This window comes from Lonchura striata, chromosome 17 (genome assembly GCF_050655825.1).
Source record: "Lonchura striata isolate lonStrDom1 chromosome 17, ASM5065582v1, whole genome shotgun sequence".
Taxonomy (NCBI): Eukaryota; Metazoa; Chordata; class Aves; order Passeriformes; family Estrildidae; genus Lonchura; species Lonchura striata.
The window spans coordinates 13,492,140-13,505,022 of record NC_140719.1 but is presented as its reverse complement, the minus strand read 5'-3'; the positions used below and the strand labels follow the sequence as shown (position 1 = coordinate 13,505,022).

At 46.9% G+C, this 12,883-nt stretch overlaps 1 protein-coding gene across 2 annotated transcripts in view; it reads right to left on the bottom strand.

The window, feature by feature from the left end:
• Positions 1–12,883, bottom strand: part of NEK6 (NIMA related kinase 6) — a 45,317-nt gene that overhangs the window by 2,214 nt on the left and 30,220 nt on the right. For both annotated transcript variants that reach the window (XM_021543695.4, XM_021543694.4), the window contains exons 7-9: positions 12,550–12,657; positions 6,162–6,256; positions 2,495–2,608 (exon numbers count right to left, since the gene is read on the bottom strand). In XM_021543695.4, the coding sequence (XP_021399370.1) occupies positions 2,495–2,608; positions 6,162–6,256; positions 12,550–12,657 (317 nt within the window). The remainder of the gene's footprint in view (positions 1–2,494; positions 2,609–6,161; positions 6,257–12,549; positions 12,658–12,883) is intronic.

The window sequence follows — 12,883 nt, the reverse complement described above, 5'->3', positions numbered from 1 at the left end:
TTTAAATCTTCCCCAACCCCAGAATATTTTACATCCCAAAGGAGGACCCAGCCTGTGCAGCCAGGGCTGGGGAGAGCATGGGACAGAGGGAGGCACCGTGCACAAGCAGAACACAGAGAGAGGAAGGAAGGAAACTCGAAATCACTTCCAAGATGTGACTGAGGTGGGAGGTGAGGAGGGACCTGCCAGTGAAAGGGAACTGAAGACAGGGGGAGCCTGAGCAGAGCTCTCGGGAACTGCAGCTGTGCTGCCCTTCCTGCACCACCTCCAGTGCCCAGCACTAACCCTGCCCAAGCCTTGCAGCATAACGAGTCTCACCAGTACTTGTGCATCTTAAGCTACTGGATACAGCTATGAGACCTGGTGCTTCCTAAAATACCTTTATGAGGAACAGAAACTGGTCATTGATTATATCTAATAAATAAAACGCAGAAGGGCTGGAGTCTCCCCACCTCCCAGCCCTCTTTATTGTGCACATGAAAGATTGTAGCTTTTAATTATACAGACACTGAAAGCTGCTGGTACCCCTGAGGCACCAGGAAAAACAGCCTTGAGCCTCTGATCTTCTCACATCCTCCCAGTAGCCACAGTGCCAATTATTTTACCGGTAATTAAAAGCATGGCCATAGAGCTATCAAGCACACAGCTTCAGCTGCATTAACAAACGTACCCAAGGTTTCCAGCTCTGGATGGAACCAGGCCCAGTCCTTGCTCCCAACCCAGACCTCTGCCTGGCCCTGCCCCATTCTCTGGTGACTTTGACCAGCTCAGGGCAGGGGCACCGCAGCCTTCATAACCCTGAGACCCCAATGAGGGTATCAGCCCTGACCACAGAACTCCCACAAACAACTGAAAATACTTCTGGAGCTCTACCCAGCACCATTTGTCCAAAGAGTAGCTGTGCTCCCCGGTGCATGCAGCACTGCAACGCAGCCCGGCACTTCTGTCCTCACTGGCATTCACCAGCACCTACAGGAACCAGTGGGCTGAGCCTGGATCAGCACCGCCAGCCAGCATCTCCAGTTACCAGCCAATCTGTTCCCAATATAGAAAACCAGTCCTGGCTGGATCCCAGCTCCTCCTGCTTCCAGCAGCATGCAGTTGCTCACAGGGGGATCTGGAGTGGTCAGGCTCAAAAGGCCACAGAGGAGAGGAACATCCCTGAAAGGAAACTACAGCAGGGGCTCTGCCCCAAACACTGCCTTGTTCCAAGGAAGTACCACACTGGATGCTGTTGGTGCTGGAGCCCTGCTCCAGTTCCCTGTTTGTGCTGCTCCAGTGAGCACCAGCAGCAGCTGAGGAGCTGCAGCCACAGGCACAGCCTCTGCCAGCATCCCGTTAATAGTGCATGAACCATCTGCAGTTCTCTGGGACCCGGCGCCTTTGAGCTCTAAACCATCCTTCTCACCCCGACCGTATCACTGCACTACACACACTCTTTAGCACTGCCAGAGGGGAGCAAACAGACAGTAATTGTAAAGACAGGAAACACATCTGTCAACTTACACTAATTCCTGCTGCCAACAGGCATATCCTGAAATGCAAGCTGCAGCAGCACAGCAAAGGGACGGACGGAGCTGGGCGCTGCTACGGAGCTTGGGGCAAAAGAATTTTAAATTTCTTTTCTACAGACTAGTTCTCAAAGCATCGTTTTGCACGGGTTACTTGGCAAGGAAAAACGAAGCAAAAAGTGAAGTGTGGTGCAGGGTCCCTCCCAGGGCGGAGGCCAGACCGGCTGTGCTCGGTATTTCCCGGCATCCTGCTCCTCCTCAGGATGCTGAGGCCCAGTGAAACAAAAGAAAAACCCCATAGGATACAGTGAACATTTAGAATGCCATTAGCCATTTCCTTTCAAACAGAAGGCAACTGTAAGGAATGAGGAGGTTAAGGAAAACCAGCTGCTTTGTCTAGGTGAGGCAGAAAAAAGTCAAGCTCATCTCAAGAGGCCCTGAGGAAAGCCAGCACACGTGTCTGCAGCTGGGCGAGCAGGAACTGGGACATTGGGTTTGTGCACTGCTTCAGATGCTGCTGCCCATCCCTCATGTTCAGACACACAAACCTGGACAGCTGCTGTAGAGCTCCTTATTGCATTAAACTAAATGGCTTTTCTTTTTTTCTAAAACTGAATCCTTCCCCACTTCATCACACACTGAAGACTTCATAAACAAACATATCAGTGCTCTTTTATAAAATGTTTTATGGCAAAGGAATTAAGGAGAGGGCTTTCCCACAGTTCACTGCTGGTTTCTGCCAGCATCATAGACTTCCAGTTTCACAGTATTTCCCATATTAAGAAATCTTTTTTGTCTTGATTTAGTTTGTCAGTGTTCAGACTCCACTGAAGTGATTGCTCAGCCAGGTATCCAGGACCCGCTGGCCATCCCCTGTTCTTCCCTAGAGGTGGGGGGGGTTCTCCTCCTGGATTCCCTTTCCCTGTGCCTGGGCAAACTGCACTGCACCTCCCCATTCCCCTGCAACCACACTCCCAATTTACCTTTTCAGAATAATGTTCAGCTGGAAGAGGTGGGTAGTCACATTGCTCTATTTTTTGGCAAAGAGAAAACAGGTTCATTTTATCTCCATAGAAGGGACTTTGCAGAGCTGCCATCTGGAGAGAAAAAAACAGAAAATGTTTCAGAAACACAAAGGATGTGAGCGCCCTCGGTACTGCCAGTTTGCAAGAGCCAATTCTGTTCTCAGCCAGTGAGCAGAGCAAGGGATGCTGCTGCTCCCCAGCCCAGGCTGCTCCAAGACCCCAACAACTCTGCAGCCCCTGCAGGGCTGGTGCCAGGCTCTGCCAGGGTTCAAGGAAAAAAAATCCAAGAATAGGATGTTCAGACCACCAGCCCATCAGCAAGAACTCAGCTGACTCTAAGGCAACTCTGAAACCCCCTCAGATACAATCTTCTAACTTTTGACATTTAGCTGCTTAGAAGATGAATCTTGTAAGCCTGAGCAATCCACTCAATCTTTTAAAAAAACCCTAAACAACCTCAAAAGAAATGTATCCCCTGCCAGAAACCTGCTATTTAGAAAAGAGTATCCTAGGCAGATTTGAGAACAAAACTACTGAAAATGTAGCTGGTCTTTTTCTGAGGCCAGCTGAAGTTGATGCTTCTCACTGCACATTGAGGGGGTTATTTGATGATTGATGGTCTGCTGCTCGTTACCTGTGCAGTGAAGGTGTCTGGAGAACTCTGGCTCTTTCTGACACAGTGAGCTCCCAGCAGGATTGAAGAGAGCCAATACAAAGTCCTCCAATCTCTTACCCATGGTGAGGAACCAGGATCCATGGATTATTGGTGATTTGGTGACAGAGAAGCAGTTTTGTTCGGGCTGCGCTCCCAGAGGCACTGCAGGAAGGGGCTGCAGCCAGGGGGTCACACCAAAACCTCACCACCACTAACACTCATCCAAGTGCTGAGCAATGCAGAACACACCAAGTTAAACCACCCTGAGTTTAAAACCTATCTTTTAAAGGACTCGGGGAAGAAACCTATGTTTCCTCACAAAGGCAAAGACCTGAGGGCGAAGAGTCCCTGACAGGATCCCAAAGAACCCCAGCACTGGGTGAGAGCATTTGGAGATTTTTGAAGGTAAAAGGTGAAGTGTCTCTGTTACTCCATTACTGTCATGAACAATAGTAGGTAAATCAGTAGGAGAAAAATTACACAGTCCAATTAGAGACTACTCCCCAAGCAGGACTGATAGCAAACTACTCTCAGTCAGCTAAAACAAACTGGAGAGCCCAGCACAGACTGTTCCAGGGAGAGCACTAATGGGGGCATCAGGGAAAACACAGAAAGCAAGCAAGGGTTAAACAGGGACTCCAAGATCTCAATACACACATCAATAATGCCAGGGAGGTTGAGAGGGGTTTTCCAATTCCCATTAACTTTTCATTCCAGGTTTAGTTAAGTGCTCACGTGCAAAAGGGAAGGAATGCAAAGGACACACCGAGGGGCTCGGGATGGTAAATGCAGGGAATTAAAGTGGAAAGAGAGAGCACCCAGTTGTGACTACAGCAGTCAGGGCTGCAGGGCCATGACCACAGGCACTCCAAGTATCTCACTAACTACAGTTTGTGATGCTACGTTGGGGTTTGCTCCTGACATTTTGATTAGAGCAATTACCCCAGGCCAGCCAGATCTCCATGGAAAACGCCCACCACGCAGCATGACTGGTTCAAACATCCAGAGATGGGAATCCCTGTTAGTGTTTAAATTGATCGTCTTGCCAGAACTGCTGAAGTCATTGCTTGTAGCTACATTCTGGGAATTAACAACTTATTTTTATCCCCTCCAAGTTATCTTGCTGACAGATATCTACAGGAAGTGAGGGATGAAGACAGTTACTACTATATTGATAAGATTTAATAAAAATCACAATGATTATCAATGTCAAAGTTAAGTGGTGCTATGTGGCATCATATCCCAAAGCCCTCAATGTTCCCTAAGTGGATTCCAGTGGACACACATGTCTCTGAAGGCAATTTGTACATTAAATCTCTCTGCAGCTTATCTACACAATCTATCTGGAGAAATATCAAGTGACTCATACCCAAACAAGCATCCCCTCCTTACTTCTAAGCCAAATGAAAAAAATTCTCCTTACAAGACATTAAAGCAGATAAAACAGTTCCTTCAAAGACATCCAGATCTGATGCTTAATTTTCAAAATTCTAGAAAGTTTAAGAAGTCAAGTAGTCATTTAACTACTGAACATAAAATTGGTATGTCCAGTCTTCCCTGGAATCTGCAATACCTCACAGCTCCTGTTCCCTAAGTTAAGGTTTACCTACGTAGGAAGGAAATCTAAAAATGCTTCACATGCCAAATTTTTCAGATGTTACTGTAGTACTGCTACTCCTACCAGAGAATTATGTTTAGTGTGCAATTAATTCAGTTTCTTGAAATACAAGGAGTACCAAGACTCCTGTGCCATAAGGGGACCATATTGCCTGCAACAAAAACACATCTTAGCACAACGCTAAATATTTCTCTCTGCATAAATCTGGAATCCCATCTCTGGGAGCTCAGCCTGGAGTGACTCAGAGCACCCTGGCAGTGCAGCAGCAGCCGGGCAGTGGAGTCCAACGGGGCCACTCCGACTGCTCCCGACAGCCCCGGCCAGCCCAACGCCCCCAGGCAGGGCCACAGCCCCAGCTCCGAGCCTTGCAGATGTTATGGGAAATTTACTTTTACCCTGTCATGTCCTACAATGTTTGCTTAACCAACCAGCTGAAGTACATGCTCAGCTATAGCAGTTTTCACATCTGATGTGCTCACAAAATCGATTACATTTCTGCTTATTCCCTTATTTCATGGGATTACCAGAAGTTGTATTGAGAAGTAAAATGTCGTCAGTTCCCATAATTTGTTAACCAGAGGATGTGAGCAATATTCCTGACTATATATCCCAGGGAGTTTTAATTCTCTGGGTGGGGATAAAAGCTTTCTAAATGCTGGCATGCACTGTCACTTGAATTTGAAAAAGCATCCATCTAAAAAAAGATTTAGAAGAAGTACAACAGTGTTTGATACCCTTTGATCCCTGCTAAAAATGGAATCACAAAACCAAAAGCACAGTTACAAAATCATAACACTTGCTTTCAAAATACATGTAATAGCTTTTAAGAACAAGTTGCACATTTTGGGCAATTCATCCACATGTGTCTGCTCCGAGTCTGTGCCTGAAGCTGTAAGACAATGTACAATTAGAAAAACTTCCAGCCATAATGCAGTAGTTAGAGACACTGGTTTCACATTACATAAAACCTCTGCTTTTCTCTATCAGAAGTTCCCAAAATTAAAATACCACACTTGGTCAGAATTCTATCTAAGAAACCAGTACCTTGCATTCAAATGAATTTGCTATTTTCAAAATAAATGCACTGAGGAAAGAGCTCTGCTCCCAGCAGGAAGGAGGGATGCAGTGAGCTGGCTTCTCATGGCTTCATCCTCCACATCCACGGGGACCCAAATTCACTTTGCTCACAACCTCTTCATTCATGCTCAGAAGGTGCACGATGAACACAAAATGAGTCAGCTTCTTCTAAGGATTCTTAACAAGTTGTCTACAGGCAGTCTGACCTACTCAGTTCCTGCCCTGAATTGTGTGGTCATGGAAAAGCCAGGGGAAAAAAGTGAGAAGATACTTGCCTCATACAATAAACAGCCCAAAGACCAGATATCAGACTTGAAGTTATAGCCGTTCTCGTGTATTCGCTCTGGGGACATATAGTAGGGAGTTCCCACTGCAAAAACAAACAAACCAGGGGTTATTGTCTTACCAGTGACTGAGCAACCTCTGTCATACAGAGGGAGACTTCATTCAAGGGTCAGGTGTAGCACAAAGAGCTGATAAGGACCAAATACATCATAAACAGAGCAGAGAATGGTGAACATGGTTGAAAATATCATCTGTGTTTCTGACATCTGGGAATCATTTTGTTTCCCTTCCAGGCTCCCAAGAACCTTCAGAGTGTCTTGGATGGACAGAGCCACCAGGAGGGATCATCCCCTTGGCTGAGCAGACTGCACAGGTGTCACGACTGTGACACCAGAGCAGGACTCGGGGCCAGCACATCCCTGAGTGTTCACCTGGCAGGGCACAGTGTCACAGCCAGGCCCCAGGGGACGTCTGACAGGTCACCAGCCACTGCAGGGGACACTGTGCCCAGCACCAGCCAGGAATTCAAAACTTGTCTGAAAAAACCAAGATAATAATTCCAAGCTTTAAAACCCTGCTTCAGCTTGCAGTTATGTCAGAAGCTGGGGGATTTCTATGTACTTCCACAAGTCTGTATTTTATCAAAAGAAATTTACTCAGTAATTTGGACAGAAGTTACAGGAAATTATTAATAAATTCCTTACCTCAAAAAGGTTCTTTTTAAAATCCTAAATAAGTTTCAGTTGTGGTACTGAAACTACAAGACATCCTGGCAGTCTCAACTACATCAAATAATCCTCAGATACATCATTTATTAAAACATCCAAGGACTGTATATGCTCTTTTCTCCTGCTTCCCCTTGCTTGTCCATCCCCTGTCAATTTTTTTTTCCTTTTGGCATTCCAGTGTATCCTTCTCCTAATTAAAGACCTTTCCTCACAAGATGGCAAATGCTTAATTTGCCTGTAATATCCAGTTTACAGCTTCTCCATTTGAAATGCTGCCTGAAGACAGCTGCAGGACTAATAAGCTGAAGATGGTGCTAGAGGTGGAGGAGCAGCCACCACCTTCCCCAGCACTCCCACGGAGGGATCTGCACACTGTGGGAAACAAATGAGTTCTGGGACAAAGCAACAACTTTGAGAGGCAAAACCCAGGCCCTGGCACCTGCACAGGTGACCCAGCACAGGGAAGGTAATTTGTTTGGTCCCTCAAGATGTTCAGCAATCAGCAGCCCTGTGCAATGAACCCAGTTCATGCTTTTGGGTCTTTCACTTTAGAAATTACTTCCCTTTCAATGTGAAGAGTATCCTAATGAGAAGTTTCATTTTTGCAAATTCTATAAAAACCACAACACATGAAAAGTATCACAGGGAGATTATTTTGTTTCCGTGCTCAGGAGGAGGAGGTCAGAGTGGCACAGCCCCAGACCCGGCTGGGTTTGATTGCCTGTGGAAGGCCCCGGTGCAGGGAGGAGACCAGAGCCCTGCCAGTAGTTCAGGATTTTTACTGGCCTACACAGAGTAACTTCGTGGGACACCAGGAGCAGACAGGACTCGTTCAGAGGCTTTCCATGGCTCTGTCCCATGCGCATGCAACATCCACACGACGGACAGCACAGCTCTCCAAGTAATTCCCACACATCTGCCAGGTTTCTGTACAAGAACTGACTTGGCTGGGACAGCACTGATTCATTTTCCTGCTTAAAAATATGCAGCTGCAGAAGAAACGATGATTCATTCCAGGAAGCTGTGGAAGGCTCTTCTGGAAGTCCCCACTGAGCAGCAGTGTCAGACTCCTCCCCAGCTGCGGCGACTCCTCGCTGCTGCTGTGCCAGGCACGCCAGGAGCTGTGGAGCACATGGCAGCAGCCCAGCCCCGGTCTGCCCCCGCGCTCGGCGGGGCCGGTGCCAGGGCCCCGAGCCGCGGCTGCTCTGGCACTCGGCTGTTCCAGGTCACTGCGTGGGCACCAGGGCCAGGAGCGACCGCGGCTCCGGAGCCAGGCCCGTGCCCTGGCAGCTCTGCTGGGCCCCACGTCGGCTCGGATCACGCCTCCCCGGCCGTGCCAGCGGTGACAGGGCTGTGACAGGGCTGTGACAGCGCGGTGGCACGGCTCAGTGCGTCACGGGGCTGCTCCAGCCCATTAATGGCTCGGGGAGCGCTCCACGCCCGAGCTCATTCCGTGGAGCCCACCTTGCACATTTACCTATCATTACTGTAGCCTTGTCAGCAAATGTACAAACAAGCAGGCTCTGCGTTTCAAAACTGATGCATTAATTTTTAAATAACTGTCATGATAAAAGACTGACAAGGCCAATTCTCTTTATGGCCTGTCCAACATTACGTGGGAATCTCCTGTAATGAGCATCTTCTAGAAAGCTGCACAAGGCTTCCAGTGCAATCAGTCGGGGCTCGCCATTGCATCCCATTAGTCAATTTGACAAGAACGCTCTAATCGGAGACTATTAATCAGAAACTTTCTTCAGCATTTGCCCTGCTGAAAATACAAAATACTGCTCAGATTCAACATTACTCACCAGGTGGTAGAGTAATGCATTTGAAGTTATAAAGGCCACAAAACCATAGGGAAGATTATTGTTAAGGAAGGACTTCCTGCTCTGCTCCTGGAAGTTGGAGCCCTTCACTTGAACATCAGCCACTTCAGAGATGCCAGAGCATTCCTGCTCTCCCAGCACTGCCCATGGGCAGCCACAACAGCCCTGGGATAGCTGCAACATCCAAGGTAGAGAAATGCTAATTATTCCCAGTTAAGATTAGAAGCAGAGTCTCTTCTTTCACCAGAAAAACACAAAGGCAAAGGTGGCAAAGTTATTCCAAAAATGAAATTCAAATTCCACTCCTCTCACATCTGCAAACATGGGTTTGCAGGGAAGCAATTCTGCTGGAAAATGAGAGCCTGGATCTCTCACCTGGCTCACCCTCTTCAACCACACTTGCAGGTTACCAAGAAAAACATCCAGCATTATTCAAAAAGAGTCAAGTTCTCAAGTATCCCTTTCTAAACTGTTGCATTCTTTGGGGTGTATTTCCAACAAGGCAGCTCAGGTCTTTTCCCAGGAGAATTTGGGAATTAGCTGAAGTAAAACTGTGGTCAAACACACTCAAATAGTTTTTAAATTCCTTCAAATCTTAGCCTGAGGTGCCCCCATTAATTTTCATGGGGGAAACAAAAACAAATCTACTTACTCTTAGAGAAAAACAAATATTTTGTGCATAATATTGCAGCTGTTGTTACAAGATCTGTTATCCTAAGCTCTTTTTTTTTTTTTTTTTCATTTCATTCATATTATTGAATCACACAACCCTACCAAACTCCTCATAGTTCTGTGGTTGGGTTGGGTTTTTTGGTTGGTTGGCTGGGTTTTTCACATGTAAATAGAACAATCTATCTGCAGCAATTCTGCACCTCTCTTTTCTTCTACAAATACTGAACTAGAGGCAAACCAAGAACTCCAAACACACTTGGCTGGTGACATTTTCAGTGGATTTCTTGTGTCCATTTTTTCTTACCAAGTCCTGATTACCAGCCCCTCCAAGCCCTGGGATTTTGTTTCAGATGGCAAACTGGCTTGGCAAGCAAAAGAAAGAAAAAAAGGCAGACAAATGGTCCATTTATTGAAGAGCTCTTCAGTTCCTCCCTGCTCACCCTGACATCCAAGCAGGAACCAGAAGGAACGTGTAACACCCCACGTAGTCCAATCCAGGGCTATTGGCATGTTCTAAACTGGGAAGATTTGACTTACGTGAATCTCCCAGAAGGAAAATCTGCTCCAAGTGTATTCTTGTCCAAGAATAAATAATAAATCATCTGCTCCAAAACAAGACTATTCTGTGTAAAATTCGGGTTTTTTGGGGTTTGGTTGGTTGTTTTTCTTATTCCTCTTGTTTCTTCAAAATGTACAGCCAGTCAGAAGCTCTGGATAATGCCAAGTTTATTTGGCTAAAAATGGACATTATACCAGTTCTCAAAAAAGTCATCCATTGTATATATTAATGGAAATTTTCAGTATTTATCACAGCTCCTTTTAAAAAGAGATCTACCAGCTTAATGTTAAGTTTGCTAAAATTAGGGAAGGAAGGTGAACCACGCTGTTGTAACAAGTAAATTCACCTCAGCTACAGCCAGTACCTCTAAAAGATGAATTTGCTGGTGAGGCTTGTACAGGCTCTTCCCTGTGGAAAAGCATCTCCCGTCTTCTCTCCAGGGAGAAGCGACAGCGGCAGCTGAGGCGTCGCCCTGTGAGCTCCCACAGCCCCAGCTGGTTCCTGCTGCCCGTGCCAGCACTGGGAGAGGCTGGAGGTGCCCATGCTGCCCCTCTGGCAGGTGTGCCCGTGGGGGTTTTCCAGGGGCCAGGGCTTTCCCTGCCCCATGGTCTCCCCCTGCCCCAGCGCCGCTCCCGGCTCCCGCCGGCGCTGGGAGCACGGCGCTCGCCGGCATCTCACGAGCTGTGTACAGGCAAATCTTTCATTTTTCTTTCATTACCTCGGCATGTACTGTCACTTAATTTTTATGTATGCAATCCTTCCTGACAAATATGATCTGCTGCCTGGTAATTCATCTGACGTTCATTCTGTTCCTTGCTCTAATTACGGCTCCGTTCCCGCCGCGGCGGCGGGCGCTGCCGAGCCCCTGCTACACCTGTCAGCCGGGTCGGGACTGCCTGATGCCCTTTCATGCCAGTCTGCTGCTCGCAAATACAAGCAAAGGGAGAAATGAGATGAATATATTTGCATAAGCCGCACATTCAATTCATGGGTCAGCAGCCAGAGAAATGATGGTTCAGGGCGGTTGCCGGGGCAACGCAGCACCGGGAAGTGCCCGGGCTCCGCGCCGCGCCCGGCCCGCGCCGGTGCCCTGCTCTGGTGTGGGGCGAGCGTCCCTCGCAGCTCCTTCAGCAAATGTCTTAATTAAACCAAACCCAGGATCAGTCCGCTTCCTGCTGCTACAAAACCTCCATCTCCGGCAAATTAGCAAAAAATAGAAAGACGCATCACGTCTGCGTATTTTCTGATTGTTAAAATGTTCTTTTCCACTTGGATCCAAGAACTGCTGGAAGTGGTGATGTGTCCATCCCTCCCACAACGCCTCCAGTCTCACTCGCTGCTCCCTCTGTCCTGCATCACCTGTTTGCAGGACGCTGGTGATGTGAGGCAGGGCAGGGTCTGTGCACCAGGGGCTGGGCTCTTCCCACTCCAGCTTTCTCAATTAGGAGAAAGCAGCCCTGGTAAAGGTCACAAGCTTGGCTTACATGTGCAGCCAGTTTCCAAGCCCCAATTTATTCTTATTAATATAATAAGTGCAGCAGTCAAACTGGGTAAGATCATGTAATTAGACATGATCATATTTTGGCCTGTTCAGATGATGTGATTATAACTTCCTGTGAAGAGGATTTATTTTCATCTATTAAGTATAGTGGGTATATATCCTAGGACAGCTTTTGATACAAAGGGAAATCCAAAATCTCCTATTTTATGAAAGTAAACTATAGAAATACCTCCTGTTTTTTAAGGACACACAAAACAAGGCAGGTATTTTCCTTCCTTGTGCACTGAGAAGCCCAGTGCTGCTGGCCAGGATTAGCAATGAAACTTGTTCACACCTGGAAAGGATTCAGCAAGACACACTCAGAGGAAGAAATTGCACAAACAAGAACGTGAAACAAATACTGTGTGTTCCAAAGGAAACTGAGAGACATTAGTTCAAAAGAGCTTAAATATTGCAACAAAAGCCAAAGTTCCTTCACTGCTGTAATACAGAAGCACCTTTGGGACTCAAAAAATTCAGACCCCTTAATAAAAATGGAAAATCAGCCACCTCTCAAGAGGTTTCAGACAAAATTATGAAATACTTTATACTGTAAGACTTGAAGAATGAACTGCATAACTATGCAATTTTCTATAGCACTAGAATTAATGTTAACACTAAAACTCAGGAAGACAACCTTGAGATATGTGGAAGGTGTGAAGAAAAGCTGGATGTTTAAAGCATAGGCCAGATTTCAAGTGAAATCCCTTTTTGGGGCAGTCCCAGCCCCTGTCAGGGCAGGGACCTGACCAGCAAAGGTAAAAAGGTAAAAGGTATTGGGGGAACACTGAATTCCAGCAAGCACCGTGCAGCCAAAAGAGTGGAAAAGCTGTATTTGCTGTTTGCTGTAAAACACACACCAGGCCAGGCCCTCCAGAAAAAATGAAAATATTTTAAAACACAAGATACCTGTTAATGCCTACAAAGAGCATTTAAAATGCAGCCCCCATCCCCTGACTCCCACTCGTGTCACCACGGGAGGATGGACTCCCTGTGTTTGAACATCAGAGCTGACAGTGCACGCCAGGCCCTGCTTAACGAGTACCAGCTTACCTAAGGAATGTGCTGCAGTGGTTTTAGAACTAAAAAACCGGCCTAATCCAAGATCTCCCAGCTTCACCACCCCTGTGGCTGTTATAAACACGTTGGCTGGTTTTATGTCTGCAAGAAGAAAAAGGTAAAAGGTCAAAGCCACAAAAGGTTATCTGGTTCTAATGCTGCAATAGAAGCATCGCCTGGAGCGCTGGCGGTACAAAGGGGCTCGAGCAGAACCCTGTTTCTTTAGAGCTTTGATAGGCTCAATCTTCCAAGGCTTCGAGCTCTGCACAGACACAAAAATCAGAGTGTACTTCCCAGCACACAAGAAATACCAATGAGGGAAAATGTA